Source organism: Fukomys damarensis, unplaced genomic scaffold (genome assembly GCF_012274545.1).
Source record: "Fukomys damarensis isolate Sample0158 unplaced genomic scaffold, DMR_v1.0_HiC HiC_scaffold_39, whole genome shotgun sequence".
Lineage (NCBI taxonomy): Eukaryota > Metazoa > Chordata > Mammalia > Rodentia > Bathyergidae > Fukomys > Fukomys damarensis.
Window position 1 is genome coordinate 112,229,218 of NW_022900951.1, and position 20,523 is coordinate 112,249,740.

At 39.6% G+C, this 20,523-nt stretch overlaps 1 protein-coding gene across 1 annotated transcript in view; it reads left to right on the forward strand.

Moving 5' to 3' along the window:
• The window catches only part of Adgrg4 (adhesion G protein-coupled receptor G4), a 133,644-nt gene that overhangs the window by 28,397 nt on the left and 84,724 nt on the right, over positions 1-20,523 (forward strand). The window contains 13 exon segments of the mRNA XM_010642650.1: positions 1,820-4,878; positions 4,881-6,083; positions 6,085-6,185; positions 6,187-6,776; positions 6,779-7,177; positions 7,180-7,758; positions 8,911-9,005; positions 10,841-10,905; positions 12,587-12,626; positions 13,762-13,814; positions 15,304-15,467; positions 16,953-17,085; positions 18,907-19,025. Of these exon segments, the coding sequence (XP_010640952.1) occupies positions 1,820-4,878; positions 4,881-6,083; positions 6,085-6,185; positions 6,187-6,776; positions 6,779-7,177; positions 7,180-7,758; positions 8,911-9,005; positions 10,841-10,905; positions 12,587-12,626; positions 13,762-13,814; positions 15,304-15,467; positions 16,953-17,085; positions 18,907-19,025 (6,600 nt within the window).

Below are 20,523 nucleotides of genomic sequence, written 5' to 3' on the forward strand. Positions count from 1 at the left end.
GCTTGCGAGGCAGGTGGCAGAACCACTGAGCCAAATCCCCAGCAAGGACTGCTTTTTTATCAACCCATTTTTCTTGCTCAAGAATCCCTAGTCTTTCAGATGGTGCAGTGGTTCAGAGTATAGATGATACATGGTGGTTTGAATTCCAGGTATGAACTTGAGAAATTCATGAAAAGTTTCTGAGATTCCATTTCTTCAGCTCTAAAGTGGGGATAATTGTAATATTTACCACACAAAAGTAGGTGGGTTAAATGAGAGAGCTTGCAGCACTGCTCATGGCTTGTAATAAGTGCTCAGTAGCATGAAAGCAGCTGCATTACCTTCTCTCATCTGTGTCCTCAGATTCCCCTTCAGATCTCATCCTAATCTGTTATTCTTTCTTATCCTTATTGAACATACTGCCTCCCACTCCCAACTAGACTGATCTTTCATTGCATCCATATTCTCGGCCACATGTCCTTGCCTTCTCTACTCAAACCCCATCCTTCCTGAAAGGTGTGCATCTTCTAAAATGAAATCTCCTCAGTAGCCTAAAGCCAGTTTACCCTTTCATGGCACTGATTTCCCATTGCACTGAAGATATGTGGAGTCTGATTATATTCCGTTGTTCACTTTATTGTAAACTTTACCATCATTGTATTATTTTTGCTTTTAAGTGTTATTTTATCTTCCGTTTAAAAATATTTCAGTAAAATAGATATTTTTCCAATAAGATTATGCATTCTTTGAGGAAAGGAATCATGCCATAAATCTATTCATTTCTCACGGGATTTAGAATTATATTCATGATACTTGTTAAGTTGAGTTGACTTGAATGGGAGCATAAACTGCTCCACTGGCTTTCAAAGAAGGGTCATACAATCCCAAGGGGTGCACAGACCATCTGCTAGAGGGCAGAAGGAAAATATTACAATTTCTGCTGACATTTATCACATATTTTTTGACTTTTCTATTTTGGGTATATTTATAATGTATAATTTATAATATACATGTGTATGTTATGGGTGAATATGTATCTATCAATATATATCATGGACAATGAAAGAGACAGAGACAGAGAGACAGAGAGGTGCATGTTCAAGAGATTTTAATCTTGAGGTTCTAGATAAAAACATTCTCAATCTATAGTGTTCAAATGAGTGACAAAAAATGATATATTGAATGTCAACTATTGTGGGGGCACTTACTCTGTGCCAGGAGCTACACTGAATGTTTTATGTATATTAACTCACTTAAGTCTAATGACAATTTGTAAGGTAGGTATTATTATAGCCCTTACATTTCAGAGGAGAGTAGTGAAGCACAGAGAGTGTAAGTTAACTGTACAGGGTCATAAGCTAAGCAAGTGATGTAGCCAAGATAAAAAACTACATCTATTTGAATTCAAAGCTAACCTTTTTGGGAAGATTTTAAGCAGTTCAATTTCTTTCATAGGTGCAGAACTAATCAAATTATTTCTTCTTAAGTAGTTTTGATAGCTATGTCTTTCAAGGACTTAGTCCCTTTCCTAAAGCTAATCCTCTTAATCAGTATACTATTCTAGTATATATCTCACTACTGGGAATACTCATGTCTTGAACAAAGTTCCTAAGAAATAGATTTCCACCTGCTAGTTATGTAACCAGAGCATAATGAGAAGTACATAGAGACTTTACAAAGTTGAACATCATCCAAGAGAAATTAAGTAATCAAGCAACTTGATTATACCTGTAATATTTATCTCTTTAAAATGAAAAGAAATCACACACCTATTTCTTAAAGAATTATCTCTGATTTCAAACACTGAGTCCAGACTAACACACCCTTTCTGATTTCTCAGTTGTTTCAGACAATATGACAATTCAAGAAATAAGTACAACTTTGTCACAACAAATAGAGTTGACAACTCCTTCCCAAGTTACTGGACTAAAACCACAAAAGACTCTACATTACTCTACTGTGACATCTAAAAACATGCCTGTATTTGCAACTGATTATACAACCATATTATATTCCAATATAACATTGCCACCTTCAGAAACAACTACATCAAAAATTTTAAGGACATCTATAGCTAAAACTGATACTTCTGCAGCAGAAGCTTTATCTACTTCAGCAGCCACGACTCTGCCTGCCCAGAGTACACGCATATGCAATGCCACTGATTCTGTGAAAATAACAAAATCTCCATCTTCAGAAATCACAAGGTCAACAAGAATAGTGGAAGCCATGGCCACTAAGACCTTTCATCCAAGTACAGCTACTAATTCCCTTTCCACATCTGGATTTACAGAGAATTCTATTGTACCCCAAACTTCAGTGATTGAAACTCAGTCAGTCATTACGAAGACATCTTTATTTTCAACTATTGAGCCAACATCCATGTCTACAACATCTTGGCTCAAAGACAAACCTACTGATATTGCAACACTTCCCATCTCCACATCTGGACAAGAGTTTCTTGTGTCTTCCGCTGCTGGGACTGTACCTCAGTCCACAGTAGGAGGGACTTCAGCTAAAAGTACCAGCATTAGGACTACATCAGCATTCACACCAAAGTCTCCGTTTATCTCCACAGCTGCTTCTGTGGATTCTGTATTTCCCAGAAATGAGACAGCATCTACGTTGGTGACGAATGATATGGAAATAGTTACAATTCATTCAGTGATGCCTACTGAGACCATGCCTGCCCCAATGACATCAAAAACAGAATTGACATCCATAAACTTCCAGAATGTCTCTTCACTCCTTTTGGGGGATGCCATATCTACCTTCATGCCACAAAAGACCTTTGCTGTGGCCCTTTCTCCCATGACATCCTTTCCAATTCCTGGCACTCAGAGTGTACAGACAGGCATTAATGCTGAGAGTTCACATGCAACCTTAACTCCTGAAATCACATTTGGACCTGTAGTGACTGAAACTATGCCTTCCCCCACAGTCACAGGGCCAGCAGATACCCAGAAAACACCCACAGCTGGTGAGCACATGTTCACTCTGATATCCACTATGTCAACTTCCACATCCAAGGCATTTGAATCAGGCCCCACATCTTTCACTGGTGAAACTGCCCGTTGGTTCTCCTCCAAAGAGACAGCTTGGACTTCTAGGCCAGGCCAGACTCTGCTGACATCTATTAATGCAACTACCATACTTACATTCGTGCCTGATGAAAACATCACATCCACGTCCTATGGGAATACTACTAACACAGAAAATTCATCCACAACTACTAATCTCATCACCCCACCAGAACCATCCATGGAAAATAAGGCTACCACTAGTGCTGATGCTACTGCAGTCAGATATACAATTCTGTCCAAACTGACATCTCCATGGCTTGCTAATTTCTCCACTATTTCTGGAACCACATCTGCAAGCAATCTGCCTGAATTTAAACCCACTACCTTACTAAAAACCATCCCTGTACCCACAGTAGCTGCAAATGAACTTCCTTCAATGCCAAGAGGGACAATTGTATCACCAGTAGATATTGCAACTACCCTTGCCGACATTAAATTGAATTTTTCTACTGAGGAGAGCAATTCTGAGACTGCACACAGAGAAACAGATGGTACAAGTGTGTTTGGTGGTACAACAGCCCCTGTACCGAAGTCTGCAACAACACAAAGATTCAACGATACTATGACAACTAAGGAAACATCTTCCCATCATCTTAAAGGAAAATCAACTATAGCAGCAGTATCTGAGGTTTCTTTGTTTTCGACAGTGCTGGAAGTGACAGATGAATTAGCGCAAACAGTGACAACTTCTGTCTCAGTTTCCCCTTTCCCCAGTGTAGAAAAATTGACTGCTTCATTGGACAAAAAAACTGCAGCTACTGAGGCAGAAGGGAGTTTGCTTTCGACATTGATGAAAACCACACCTAAGCACTCATACAATGGGTCTACAGAAATCTTTAATTTGACCCACACCTTTACAGCACACTGGTTTTCAGAGACACCTTGGGAGCATTCAGCTCTATTTCCCACTCCTGAGAGTACTCAGACATTCCCTGAACTTCTTCATACTTTCACCACAAGGATAATAGGAACCCCTACGGACAGAACAGCTATGTCCTTGTCTTCTGGTGTCTTTCCACCAAAGACTGCAGGTATTCATTCACCAGCAACCCGTATACCTATTACCCACATGTTCTCACTGCCAGTTACTGTCTCTCCTGCCACCTCCAAGGTGACTACATCTAAACCTTCTACATTTGCCAAGGAGTTTTCCACATCTCTGCCCTCAAATGTTTCAAATCTGTCATCAGCTACAATGACTACAGCATTGGTGCCACCACTGGATCAAACAGCTTCTGTGACCAATGATGCCATGCCTACACCCACAGATTCAGTTCATACCACTTCAGGGGGCACAGTGATCTCTACCACAATGACATCCATGGCAGTTCCCTCTCAGACAGAAGTTGTAGTCCCCTCACTGAGATCCCCCATTCATACAAGTAAGACGAAGGCCACACTTCGTTCCACCTCAGCTGACACATTAACTCTATCTACATACAGTTTTGTTTGCTCAAAACCAGCTCCTGACAACATTCCTATTGTGTCTTCTACTCATGCCATCTCAACTATGCCTACACCAGTAACAACTCAACCCATATCACAAGTGGAGGAAACGTCTACCTCTGCTCTTAGCTTTCCATTTACTTTCAGTGCCAGTGAAGATGTTGTTAGCTTGGGTACTGGCACCACAGAGACCTCTAATATTGCTGAGACCATACCTTCGCACACCTCTGCCAACATACTTACTGCCTCAGTAGAGGCCCACTTTTCTCAGTCTTCCACACATTTTGTAAACATGTCAGCCTCCACCCAGTTGGTGAATACCTTATCTTCTGACAAAGAGCAGAGGACTAGCCCACTGGAAAAAAAACCTCTAGAACTTTGGAGATGACAGAGATATCCCAATCAAAGAGTTCTTTTACTTCCTATTCCCGGAGTACTTTATCTTTGGAAATGACTGATACAGGATTTTCTGAATCCATGAAAGTTTCCAGCTACCAAACACATTCACCTTCGTATCCACTTGCACCTCCAACAGATAGGAATTTAACTTTATCTATAATTTCCAGGGGTACCTGGACTGTATCTACCTTGACTTCAAGTAACACAGGAGATGTTCACATTTCAGAGATGTCTGACAGTCTTGGGAAAACAACTTTCCCTTCACAATCTCTGACAAGAACCACATTTTTATCTCCTGAAAAGGAAAGCACAAATGCCCTTTCAATATATCCTTCCAGGACTGTGGAAATGATAGTAAATTCCTCCTCTGTGACTCACCAGGATGCTTCCTTTGTAGATACAACTTTCACGACAACTAGGAATTCAAATCCTGAGTTCATCAGCACAGCTCTTTCACAGTTCTCTTCACTTAAGACTCAACCTAAGGTGACTTCAATTGCCTCCTCCTTTTCAGAAAGCGTACAAACTTTCCCTAAGTCCTTGTCTCCTTCCATGACTGCACCATCCAGTACCAATTTTACAGTTACCTCTATTGACGGGATCACTACAGCCCTTTTTGTTCCAAATGTACCTACACTTCTAGGGGAAACACCTATGACAATGTCAATTCCTATTTCACAAACGTCCCCATTTGCAGTTAATGTCACCTCCAAAAATGTTTCTGACCCTTTCACAATACTAATGACTAAATCTTCCAAAACAACAGACCCAGACTGTTTGAGAAGTCCCCCAATAGAAACTTCTGGACCTATGCCTGAGATGGCTTCAATTCCAGTTAGTGACTCTACTTTCTCAACTGCAGCAATTTCTTTGGACACTTCCACAACAGTTTAGTATTTTTCTACTTTATTGTCTCCAACTACCCCTAAGACTTCCATGACTACACAAATGTCTATATTGAATGTCACACCTGCGAAATATGGCAGGCTGACTTCAAAAGGCATGGTGGTTTCCTCTGCTTTCACTATTTCAGAAATGACAGAAGTGTCCTCCAGGATCACTCCTACATCTATTTCCTCTCCAAAGGAGGCAACTTTTCTGTCCATGAAAACCATTCTAACCATTAATATGGCTGGGGCAGTGACTTCAGTTGTAGACAGCGCTGCCTCTTCTCTAACTCAGTTCTAAGAACACTGAAGCTATTTCCTCCATTCCAAAGGCTACCCTTTTCCCATCATTATCAACAACTCCGCAATCAACACAAGAAGATGAGGCTACCTCTGGGAATATTACGCGAGATTACTAACAGCCCCCTATCTACTCTGAGCAATGCTAGAGTGACAACTCTCACATATACTTATTCTAGAACCCCTGTCCCTGAAATAGTGCTTTCATCTACTCCTTCAGATAATCATCATGCTTCCCTGAATGTTCAGGTTTCCCCATTTTGGACTAACTTTATGAGAACACCCGGACCCACAGACAGTCTAAAAGTTACCACCACTTGCCTTTCTTCTAATACAGGGAAGATGATTTCTTTGTCAGAAAATACTTCCTTAACAGCTGAGTTCACAAAAAGAGCCACATCTAAGGATATTCTTGTTTTGTATCCTTCATGGACCCCATCCAGTGAAACTATACCCTCTTTGGCATCACTTCTTTATTCTCCTAGTGGCACTGAAGCCAAGTTTTCTACTCCAAAGTTTTCTCCTACATCCCAAATGGTTGGATTTCCAGTTATGGGAATAAGAGTCACATCAGGTAACACCCAGTCTTTGCTTATGACTTCCAGGAAAACATACAGAACTGAAGATACTCAGTTTCCACTTTCTATCACTACTTATATGCCTATACCCAACAAGATGGAAACAGACTACACCTTCTTCCTGGGTCTTTGTCAACGTTTGCAACCTCTTGGTGTAGTCTAGTCTCTAGAGATGCTAAGGCAGCATCATCAAGTCCCACATCAGGAGTTTTTCATACCTTGGGGATTTCTGAGAGCCCTTCATTAACATCTTTAAGGGCTATCACTACTAGTTGGTCTGATATTAAGCACACATTTGAGAAAACAGCCACATATGTAATTCCTGGAACTACACTCCCACCAAATCCTCCTCTCATCTCCAAGATCACCATTTCACCTATGCTGACTTGGATTTTATCTAGTCTTCCATCAGGTTCCTCCCTGACAACAGTATCTAATGCTCCTAATGTTGTAACATCCTCCATGGTAGAGGTGTCAAAATCCACATCTCCTTCTGACATGATCCCAATCATACAACGACTAACTTTACAACACCACCATTTGCTACTGGAAGCACCATATTCACCAAAATCACTCCTACACCTACACTGAGAAGTATCACTACTGGCTTCCCAACTTCTCGCCCCATAACTACAAAAATCACAGATAACAGCTTATGCATTCTCACCTCCCCTGAGATACCTTCCAGAACTACTATGACAAACAATGCCAGGACCGTGTTTCAATCTCTATCCTTTAGTAGAATGAGCACATTACATTCTACAACTGATCACAGTGTATCTTTTGGTTCCATGCCTGTACCTAGTTCTACAAAAATATCTGCATAGAGTAAAATTCCAGCTACATCAGCTTCTCCTACTTTAATTCTTCCCAAGTCCACACTGGACTCCCTTATAAATATAACCACTACTACCTCTACCACTACTGGAACTTCATTTCCATTCATATCCACAGGAGTGGCACATTCTTCTGAAGCTGTTGTGTCTTCACCAATCTCTTCCTCTTTTGAGACAACCTGGCCAGACTCCACGTTTTCCTTTCTAACTACAGAAGCATCGACTCCACCAATTGCTGGTGAGTCCATAGGTACTTTTCCTTTGTGTGGATGTTTGAATAATGAGCCATGTAATCTCCAAGGGTCTGTTCTCTGAAGGCAGAGAAGGATGAAGAAAGGTCCAGGTGTTTCTCATCTCCTTGGGACAGTTGGTACAGTGAATACCTTGTCCAAACTCAGAATTCTGTAGCTATGTTCCCTATGTTTATGAAAACATAACTGAAACATATGTTTTCACTCAGTATGACATTTCTAAGCCTCCTTTCCACTAGTTTTGTCTCAATGTCCTGACTTTCCCTCTGCCTATATGAACACAGATTGGGAACCTCACTTTCACCCAGTAAAAGAATCATATGGCATTAGGTCTGAACATGTTGACCACACATGAGAAACCATCAGAAGATATCCTATCCTGACTTTTTTGTTGTACTGGGGGTGGAACCTAGGACTTTTATACTAAACTACAGCCCCAGCCTCTTTAAAACAAAATTTCAAGACAGGATCTCACTAAGTCAGGGAGGGATCCTCCTGCCTCGCGCTCCCAGTGTTGGGATTGCAGAGGCATGCTACCATGATCAATTCTGCCATTTGAATTCCACTCATGCAGATCGCAGCCTTCACCACTCTGTACGGTCAGCTGGCTGGGAACACTTATACATGGCCAGGGAGTATTTGATTCCCATATACTTCAAAGTTTGCATGTTCCTGCAATTTTTAACATTCCAAAATAGAAATATCATAGGATATATACGAGCAAGAGGGACACGAGGAAAGAAAACCCTGAAGCTGAAAGGAAGGCACAGGAAGAAAACTAACAACAATAGCAACAAAAAACTAGTTATTTTCTCAGGACAAATGGTCATGTGAGGTAATGTTCAGTTTGGCCATTGAATGGACTGGAAATCTATTAGCCAGTGAAAGTAGATAATTTGGGTGATTACAGCATATCCATTAGCTGTACAGAAATCAGGAAGATGCCTAAATAATTCTAATAAAAATGAGATGGTAACACCTTCTTTTGGATATGGAGCCAAAAGTGCTGGTTTTTGAACTCGGAGTTGAACAAAGTTTAAGAATGAGAAATCATTATTTTACTGGCTTTACAGTGGTGAGCAGTTTGATCAAATTTACAGAAGTCAAATTTCTTGAACTAACAAAATTAATCTCCTTATTTTTAATTACAGTTTCCTTCTACAATATTGGAATGAGCTTCTCAGTCTTTGATGAAGAGTCAAGGGTCCATATTACCACTGTTATACACGAGTTTGTGAAAAATTGGGTAAAATACTATTTTGAATATTTATGGTACATGTAAATATATGTGGCAAACACTAAGTAGCTTGAAACTAAACTTTACTCTTTTTTTACTGATAATCCATTTCTCAAATAACTAAATTTGATTTTTTTCACTGCAAATCTGTCTGTAAGCAACATTGCGAGGATCTATGCAATCTCTCCTTCAGTGCCAATGCTGACAGCTTTTATGAAATGTTATTTTCATTTGTTCAGATCTGTACGTTTCCCTTCATTGACATAAATTCTGAGTCTTTGCTCAATTTTCCTATTTGGGGAGAGTAGGAGAGCAATGATAACAACGTCTATGCCACTCTGTTTTAGTATCTTTGCTTTCTGCATTTTAACTTTTCTCTCTTTCCAACAAAATTAGTATTTTATGTATCCTTATATTTCTTTCTGATAATAAGGCTAATACATACACTCCATAAAAATTCAGATATTGACATTTAAAACAGTCTCTTTTTCGTGGTGCTAGAGATTGACCCCAAATTTTTGTGCATGTTAGGTGGGTGGTTTACTGCTGACGTACATCTTCAGCCCTGAACCATGAATCTTTGAGCATATTCATAGTAGTAAATATAAATTATGCCTCATATATTTTAACAGATGCATAGGATTTCACTATATGGTTGTAACATAGTGTTTTGAAGTTTTTTCAAATTTAGATGTCCACTGGTAGAAATTTCTTCTATTTTTTCTCTATTTTTAAATGATTCTGAAAACAATTTCCTTACAATAAATGTAGGGGCTCTTCTTGAATATTTCTGTAGGATAAATTCTTAAAATTGGAATTGCTGGATCAAATGTTGTAAATCTTTTACATTTTGAGTCTCTCAATATCATGCTAGATGAAAGCATACAGACTTAAAACGCATATATTATATTATTGTTAATAGAATATATCCTAGAATAGACAGATCCACCGAAATAGAAAGCAGGTCAGTGGTCATTAGGAAATGGGTGAAGGAAGGGGAGAAGTTACTTAATGCATATGGGATGTTTTAGGAGATATGAAAAAGCCTGAAACTAGAGAGAGGCCGTAGGTGCACAGCACTGTAAATACATTAGACTTCAAGATTAATTTTATGTTATGTGAATTTTGCCTCAAAGAAAACCAGAAAAATAGTATTATCACTAAATGGTCTCCCAGAGGAGATTATCAACTTGCACCTTTCATCTAACAGTGAATGATCATATTGGTTGAGTCTCTCCCCATCAGCACTTATTTTCAAGTAAATGGAACATGATTATAAGTGCTTGAAAATGCATGAGTGTATCAGTCTGCTCAGGCTGCCTTACAAAGATATCTCAGTCTGTATGGCTTGGTCAACAGGCATTTATTTTCCCACAGTTCTGGTGGATAGGAATCCAGGATAAAGATGCCAGCAGGGTTGGTTTTCTGATTAGAACTCTCTCCTTGACTTTCATATGGCCACCTTCTCATTGCGTCCTCACATGGCATTTCTCTGTATGTATGCACCTCCAGTCTTTCTTCTCTTATAAGAACACCAGTTCTATTGAATTAGGGCTCTACCTTTATGGCCTAATTTAATCTTAATTACCTCCCTAATGACCCTATCACCCAATATAATCAGATTGTAGGTTAGCGCTTCAATACGATAATTTGTGGGGGGGAATAGTTCAGCCCATAGCAATGGGCAAAGTGTAAATTGAAACACTGAGCAGAACACAGAAATAATGAGCCAGCTGAAATAATGAATGCTGTTTAATGACCATAGTGTCCCAGGTGACTTGGTTTGGTTAAACTAGAAGAGCGGGAATATGAAAATTGATTTTCTTTTTTCCTTTCTTTTACAGTTGAATTTTATATTTAAGGACAGTGAATTTTTACTTGCTAATCTAGGTGTCCAAATTAAAAGCAGGTATGTGAATGGCATCCTTTGTGGGTTGAAGGGCAATTTGAAGGTATTCCAGGTCCCTTCCTTTCCAGAGGCAATTTCCTTTCTTTAAACCTGGGATTTAGGGACTGCTACATGTATAGCTGTACCTTCCCTTCTGAGCATAAATTCGCTTTGGACTAGGAAGAGATTTGTCTTATTACTTTAGGGCATCAAATCAATGGGAGGGAAAAGAAAAGGAAAGAGGAAGCAGTGAACTTAGACCGAGTCATCTTTAATGCTCTTTTAATTTCTAAAGTTTCATGATTCTGTGACTTTAAAAAAATCATGCCCTAGCTGGGGTGTTGGCATGCATCTGTAATCCTAGCACTGTGGGAGGCTGAGGCAGGAGAATGGATTGAAAGTTCTATCCCAGCCTGGGCAAACTAGCATTTAGTGAGATCTTCTCTTAAAATTTTAAAAAGTAATAAAGGGCTGGGTATATGACTCAGCGTGAAGGCTCTGGGTTCAATCCCCAGTACTGCGGGGTGTGGGAGGAGCTTTAAAGGGATGAAATACTATAGATGCCAATGCATGAGGATTTACAGAACCTTTTATTTTTGAACGATGCACTTTTGGAAATTGGAAACTCCAAAGGGAACTTGAAATGTTTAATGTGAGGAATATCAACTACTCCAAGACTTGCTTGGTACACACATTTTTGAGAGGTGATTGCAGTGAAATGGGTAAGCCCCAAGTAGTATCTTGTAAAACAGGGCAAAGACAATTGGTTACCTAAGAAATACTTTCTCTGCTCTTGCCCTGCACATACACTGGTGAAGACCATTTTCTTGTTTTGGCCTTGTGCGGCAAAAGCAAAAACAAAAAACAAAAACCAGAGAGGAAGTTTTCCTGTCTCTACTAATAAGGGCACTAATACTATTAATGAAGTCTTCACTCTCATGACCTAATTACCTACCTGCCAATTTTTTGAGGCCACACCTTCTACTGTCATCTCCTAGAGGATTAGGCTTCAGCATAAGAATTCTGAGTGGACACAAAAAATCTCTGAAAATGTACCTTTCCCACCCCCTCAAGGCTCCTGTAGAAGGCTGGGGATGTGGCTCAGCAGTAGTACCCTTGGCTGGTATGTGTGAGGTGCTGGGTTCAATCTCTAGCCCCACAAAATAACAAATAAAAAAAGTCTCCTGTGATAGCTTATTTTACGTACTCCTCTAGATTTTTTTCAAGCATTTATTAAGAGAATGGGATCCTACTCTGTACACTGTTTAACAATATGTAGATTACAAAGCTCCTGCTTTATAATCATGCACATCTTTTTAGGCCAATACATATAAATCTAGCTTACTAATTTTAATTGTGAAAGATTCATTTTTATAGCTATGATAGGATATATTTATTCAACTATCTAGTGAGCAATTATCAAGAGTAATTTCTACTTTTGCATATGTATTTTTATGCAACCTTGCTATCATTATGAGACAGATTCCTGGAAATAGAATTGGTGAGTCATAGGCTTACCACTATTTTGGCATCTAAATAATGACTGAGCTGATTTCAAGGGTCCAGTTGGAGCCCCAGCAGCATTTGAATTCCAAACTAGAGGAATTCTACTGTTTTGCTTCAGTTTTAATCCTGGTCTTGTGTCCTGTATATCTGGTACTACATTTTATTTTTATATGATTGTGTGATGCCTTTGATACAGAGACACATCTAAGGAAGACATGGCCATGTACCAGCATATCGTAAGTAATCTGTCAAAATGAATCTACTTGCAACCCATCCTATAACTGATTAGATATAAGTACATAGCCCTTCTGTCCAAGGGTATATAATATTATTAAGCAAGGTTCAACAATGACAACCAAGGGTCAAATGACATTACTTCCTTTGGCATTGGCACAAAACTCTATCAAGAAAATTTAACTATCCATGTGGCAATTTTTTGAGGCTCATTTTGTGGGCTACAGGCATGAATGTCTTAAGGATTGGACATGGTGAGTGGAATTTCTTGCAAATAAGCCTGGCTCTTCCAAGAGTGACACAGTTGTTTGCAAGATCGGTATTCACATAGTAAATCTAAATGCACTTTCTATTTGTATATGTTTAAAGTAAGAGTATGACAAAACTATCTCCCATCATCCTTGCCCCAAACCTTAGTACTTATTCCAGTGCCTCATAAATTAAAAATGGTGCACTCTAAAATGATTAGAAAGCACACAGTTTTTAAGGTATTTAAATAGATAAATATTTTGACTATATAGAATATAATCAAACCTATATACATTCCAAATTATCTGCCATCATTTAAAGTATTTTCTGTTAACAGCTTTCAGAATTTGTAAATTTCACACACTATAGATTACATTTCTCTCACATAATAGATACAGAACCCTTTTTGGTAATCCGGTCAAGCATTCCTGCTCCTCCACTTTCTGTGAAACCTGATGGAACTTAATTTGTAAAATGAGTACTATTAGAAAGATGGAATGAGATAAATTACGTTAAGTGCTTAGCACAGAATTCAGAACAATTAAATATTTAAGTTTTATTATTGCCACCATCATGTTACTGTCCATATCCAAAATGCTTAGATTCTGCTCCCAGTTCTGTAATTCATCAGCTGTATGATGTTGAGGAAATAATTTAACTTCCTCGAGACTTAACTATAAAATGGGATGACCATCCTTATACTGCTCATCCTACAGGCTTGGAGAGAAGACTAAATGCATTGATGTTTTTGAAGGTGGTTTGCAGATGGCAATGGGTTATATAAATCTAAAGTACAATTACAGTTATTGTTGCTCACAAAAAGCCCTATACTCAATTTTGACATTTGTTTAAAGATTGCAGTGACTATATGCTTTTCTTTTTCATTAGTTGGAACAGAGAGAAGGGCAAGCAATGACTACAATTTTTCATGTACCATACAGGTAGGAGCTGAGTTTATTCATAGCTGGTACATTTAGCTCTGATTTTCTTTCCATTTAATTCCGTACGTGCAGCCTGTTGGTCAGAGTTGTTAGAAGAAGATCAAAGTACCTGGTGGTTATTTTACAGATGCTGCACTTAGGCCCTTACCTTATGAAGTAAGTTGTTTCAGTTGGTCACGACACAGCCTGGCAGCCTGCCTGTTGCCTCTTTGTAGTGAAAAGAAAATGGGTCCAAAGTGGTTATAATTTAGGGATAGGCGAATAAAGTATTTGTTGTGATCAATAAAGTCCACGAAATACTGAGCAGGGAAATTGGAAACAACAACATGGGTAACATCCCCTGTCCTGTTCAGACTTGTAGTTCAGTTCTCCCTTGAACACTGGTTATTGTTGATCTGTAGGATGTACATGATGTAGGACTTACTGTGTAACTAATGAAGGCCCATAAAGAGATCACCAAAATGTTTAGGGTTCTGGGGCAGCAGTTCTGTTGTAAACAAGAGGAGAGGCTCTCTTCAGGTTGGAAATGGTGAAAGCTTAGAAGAGATAGGCTCCAAATGGAATGGGTAAGAATGGGCAGGGACTTCACCACATATAGACCAAAACAATGGAAGTGTTTAAGTTGGACAAAGCGAGAAGTTTTGAGTAAGGATATTTAAGGATATTTAACTTTCAACATTCAGCAGAAAACTCAAGTGTGTTCTTCAAAAAGCTGCATGTACAAATGGAAATGGGGAAAAAAGATATAGATAAGTTTGTGAATCTGGAAGCTTCTCCTGAGTGAATATTAGAGGAATTTAGAATGTTAAGGACTATACTACAGAGGTTGAGGTTAAGGATGGCTCTATTCTTTTATAATATAGCTTTTAGTGATAAAAATATTGGGTGGGTCACTGTGACAGAGGGAAACATCATCCCTTTAAATTCATTTCCCTCTTCTGTAGCATATGAGTAAAAACACTAGCTCCTTCATAAGGTTGTGACGAAGATAAAATGAATCAGAGTATGTGGAGCAGAGCCCTACAAATGTTAGCTGCCATTATCATCATTAGTATTCTATTATAGAAATAAGCCTTCCTCAGAACATATCTTTATAGACGAATTGGGCATGCGCATATTTCCCTTATTGCACTAATGATGAAGGAATTGGAGACTAAAAGGATAAAAGATTTTCCCTGAAATAATAAATCCTGAGTACTCCAGCCTCTCTATTAATTATTACAAACTCCTAGAGAAGTCAGTTCAACATAATACATATGTTGCCGATCATTCCTTTGAAAACAGGTTTTGAGTTGTCCAATTTTGATATAAAATTCATCAGAAGATCTAAATATGCTATCTTTCATCATTTCTTCAGACTTGCCTTTTAATAACTTAACATTTTTGACTACTTTTATGGACTATGAGTTAAAGCAGTTCAGAACTGTAGGCTGACTTGCATTCTGTTGACATAACTGCAACGTTTTCTTTTTTGTCCTATTCCTTCTAGCTGTGTTTGTCAGGCCATCATAAAGGCTAGCTCCTCTCTGGCACCCAGGGAACTGATCAGCAGGATCAGAAATAAAATACATGGAAACCTCACACATGGAAACTTCATACAAGATGAATTGGTATTATTGGTAAAGTCTGACCACATTGTAGTGAAAAAGCTAGGTAATTATTCTGGTGGGGTGGGGTATTTCACTCTGAATTTACTTCCATTTTTTTAACTCATAATGCATTGATAGTCAGGAATTCTAAGTTCAGAAGAAAGAGAAGTTGTCTTTATGATCCTTTCCACAGTCAGTTAAAACTGCACTGATGACTTTTCTACTTTTAAGGGCTCATAAAAGAACAGTGTCTGAGAATTTACAAGAGACAGTGGGCCAGCTGTGGATAGTACTTATTAGCAGTGGGAAGTTCATCCACAGAGTTGGAGGACTGTTTCTCTTGCATAAGTACCAAAGACAGTAGTGCCGTCACTTGCCTTACAAGGGCAAGGTCCCCAGTTCGATTCCCAAAACAAACATAAATACTCAAAGAGCTGGGGAGCTGTCTTATACAAAATAGTTGTCCAATAGGTACTTTTATTGATTGATTCAGTCATCCTATTTATCTTGGCAAGTGATCTAGAACAGTCCCAGATTTCTCTCATGAGCATTTTCTTTTCTGATTGAAGGCCTTTAATGGTAAAAGAGAAAGGTAGGCTACCACTCCACTCCGCCTCCTTCCCACTGCTGCCAACTTTGTTCTTCGCCCCCACTTTGAGTAAGCCCAGACAACATGCATAGGCATTTCTAATGCAAAGCTTGGCAGCAAGCTAAATAAGTAGCCGAATTCTGGCTACTGTTGCACGAGTGTGATACTGCGGCAAAACAGGTAAGTGTGGAAGCCACAGGCAGAGCCCACCATGTAAATGATTCCAAAGAATGTGGGATGGCTGGGCAACTTCTTGTCAACACCTAAGGGTAGGATTCTCAGGATCAGAGTCACACACCCACTGGGTGCTCAGTTAAATTGGCAACTTATGACATAGATTTAGCCCAGAGTGCGTCTCCTGCAATGTGACAATGCCTCACAACAACCTTGGCTTAGCAGCCTCCTATGGAGGAATCAGTATGGCTCTTCAGCACTAACATCAGAAACAGAGCTTCCCTGTCTATACTGGTCATGGCAGGTCACTGAATTTACTAAAGCCAAAGTCATCTCAGAGTTCATTAAGCAGGAGGTGACCATTCAGGAAGAGAAGCGGGTCTAGAGTCTCCTGTGTTTTCACGTCAAACTGACCATAGTGCGTACTGTGGAAGAAGGGAAATTGGCAGGTTTTAATGTTTTCTTCTAACACTTCTCTGGGTGGCTGGAACTTTCCCCAAAGAATATATACCACTAAAAAAACAATACAAAGATGCTCTCTTGTCAACCAGTGCTTTTAAAGAAAAGAGTCAAGCTTTTGGTTATACTGTGTAGCTTATTTAAACAAAAAGATTCCATTCAAAAATATTTTCAGTGAAGCCTAGTCTAAATAGCCTGTTGGAAATAGTTTCTTCTTTTATTTACTGATGTTTATGTGCAGGGTAATAGTGATGGGTCTATAATGGATGTTCATGATATTTTAAGTACCTTTTGCCCTTGAAAATGTACATATATTTTTCTCTGTAGAGCCAGGAAAGTGCAAAGCTGATGAAACCCCCTCTAAATACAAAGGGACATACAAGTGGCTATTAACCAACCCTACTGAGACAGCCCAAGCTAGATGCATAAAAAATGAGGATGGAAACGCCACTAGAGTCTGGTATGTACTGGCCAATTTCTAATTGCTAGTTCACGTACACAAAGATAACCTTCATTGCTGGAAGCATGTGTCTATGTCTTTTGTCTGAGCATATTTCTTTCTCTCCACCTCTACTGCTAGCCTTTCTTTCACCATTTAGACTTAAACATATATATGCAAAATAATAATAAAAAACTTCAAGAAAGCAAAAAGAGAAAAGACAGCCTTAATCTCACTACCTGAACACAGCCTTTCTTAGGCACTTTTACCCATCTAACCTTTGTCCGGGTGCTTTCAAGTTTTCTGCAGTGGCAATCATGATTCTCATACCAATAATGTAATTTACCCTTTCACTCAATGGTTTGTCAAACATTTTCGATGTTTTGCATTCATCTTTTTAATGATCACTTCGAAAACCAGCCTCAGATGCTACCTCGTTGATGGGCCATAATAATTTACTAAATCATTCTTCTATTGTTGACTTTATCATTTTCCTTTTCAAAATCATCAGCCCTCTGTTCTTACTCTCTGCTGTTAATGGTTTATGCCATTAACTTAAGTGGGCAAGAGCAGAGGGCCCCAGGTTTTGAAAGAGGCTTAAAAGCACTCTGTTAGAAAGCCACATTGCTGACTGCATCCCACCTTTCCCAGCCTGCACCTAATCAGCCAGCAAGGCAGGCAGCTTTGGCAGCCACAGTCACACCTCACACAGAGCCTCTCTTTTCCAATCCCACTACCTGGCGCAAGCCCTTTACTAGCTCTTACCCACAATTACAGCAGTCCCTTTGCCTTCTACCCATCCTCTACCACCGCCTCCCTCCAGCCCTGCTCTATTACACGCTGCTGCCAGCATTGATTTTCCAAAGGTCTGGATGCCATCTCATCATTCATCTGCTCAAGAATGAAGTCCGAGCTCCAAAATATAGACCTCAAGCCTGCAGCCTCCCTTTCCTGCTGCCTTACTTTCTCCCTTTACCATGCACTCCAGCCCAAACGACTGTTTGTTATTCCAGCCCCAGTGGGTACTTCCTTTGTCTCTTTCTCTGCTTGTGCAGTTTGCTCTGCTTAGAGAGGGGCCAAGGAGTGGGGTAGGGGCCAGTTGTCTCTGTCCTTTGGGCACAAGGCTCATTTCAAATGTTTCTGAAAACAAATTCTCCTTGCTTGGTGGTTTGATAGGTTCTGTTTTGTTTCTATAGCTTTTCTTCTCACATTTTGTCCAATTTTAGAGAAGTCTCATTTAGACTGAAACCACTGGATTGCAACCTCGCCAGGAGGGCTGGGACCCTTCCCAGGAGGGCTGGGACCCTTCCCTGCTTTCCTGTGCTGCCGATCACAGTTCCTGGAGCACAGTGGGTACTTTGAGGAGCTTGCTGGTTGAGGCACAGGGGAGGGGGGATGACGGGGCCCATGAACTACAGAGGTTCCTATACTAATCACCATGACAAAACTGACATGCTGAGCTAGAGACAGCATTTCAAGGGGAATTTCCTCCTGGAAATAGGGTTAAGGGGAAAGTGAGGGTATAGAGTTGTGTCTAGAGGGCCAACACCTGTGCCTTGGCTGTTAGCTGGGTGTCGCCATGCCCCCTCCCCAGCATTCTTGCCTGTATATCCCACATTCTAACCCCAGATTTACCTGCCCTCCAAGAGCCAAGTGTTCTTCACTTTATACAGAAGGACTGAGCTCCCACTGTGTTATCTGGGAAGGAGGCTGGGTGAGCAAGGAGGAGGCCTGCAAAAGATAGACATACTTCTTCACTACTTGATTTAATACTGTCCTTGTCTCCTCCTGGAATGAGAAAGCTCAATGCTGCCTACAATCAGTCCCTTCTCTCTTTTTCAGTTCAATCAGCATCCAAACCGGCAAATCTCAGTGGGAAAAAGCAAGATTTAAGCAATGCAAGTTGCTTCAAGGACTTCCTGATAAGATTGTGGATCTTGCTAATATTACCATAAATGATGGTAAGATTGTTTGGCATGCATCATAGAAACAAACTTCAGTTAGATTGCCCAGTGGACTGGAGACCAGAGAGAGTACAGGCAAATAATAATCTGGTTGTAGAAAGTAAGCAGTTAATGTTGATGGAGTTGATGGGAGGCGTGAAAAATTAGGGCTCTCAGGAATTTTGTTTTGTCTTATAACTGTTTACCAATTTTCATTTTCCATTTTTAATTTTGAAAAGGTTCCATCAGTGATATTTTATATAGCTCAATATTTAAGAAGCAAAGATGACATGTAGTGCATATCTTCCTCCCATACGTGACCCCATCATCCAGGTACTATCCACAGCAACAAAGGACCCTCCACGCCTTTCTGCATATAAACCGGAGCATGCTGTACAAATTGCCCTTCTCCTTACTTTTTCCTCTTGACAACATATTGAAGAGCTTATTATAGCATTATATAAAGGGCTTCTTCACCCCCCTCCCTGACTGTATCACACTACATGGGTGTGCCACCAATTTATGTATTTACTCCTAAGCTATTTATCATATCAATTTTAATAGATTCACAATTCATAAAAGTTGCACATATTAATGGAATACCTACCATGTAATTGCACAATGTTCAAATCAGGGCAATTGTATCTTGGGCCTCAAACATTTATAATTTCTTCGTGGTGAAAATATTCACAATCATTCTGTCTAGCTTTTAGAAAGGCACAGTATGTAATCATTGTGTAGAGTCACCCTGCTGTGCAGTAGGGCACCAGAGCTTCTTATACCTGTCTTGTGGCAATGCGGTATCCACTGCCCACCATTTCCCCATCTCTTTTCTCCCTGAGTAATGTTCCAGTTATTTATTTGAGCTATTTCCTATGTTTATTTAGGTTTTATTAGCATTTTCATTAAAATACTGTTCCAAAACCACACACACACAGACACACACACGCACGCACACATATTTTTTAGGTACCAGGGATCAAACTCAGGACTTGCAGTTGCAAGGCAGACGTGGCACCAGTGAACTAAATCTCTGGCTCTTATTTATATCTTTTATTATAAGGAAAAGAGTAGAACACATTTTTTACAAAACATTTTTGTTTGTGTGTAAAATGTTTTAGACTAACATTCTCTAAACATTCTGATAAAGTTGTCTTCCATTTAAAAATGCATGTCATGGCATGGGGATTTAGCTCAGTGGTGCTGCCACCTGCCTCAAAAGTGCAAGGTCCCAAATTTGGTCCTCTGGTACCAAACAAGAAAAAAAAGATAAATAAATAAAAATACATGTCAATTGCAGAGGCACATGCTTGTAATCTCAGGACTTGGGGAGACTGAGGCAGGAGAATCACAAGTTCCAAACCAGTCTGGGAAATTTAGCAACTTAATGAGGCCCTGGCTAAAATTTAAAAAATAGAAAGGATTGGGGGTATAGTTCAGTGTGAAGGCCCTGGGTTCAATCCCAGTACCAATACCACCACTACCGCCACCAAAAAAAAAAAAAAAAAAAAAAAAA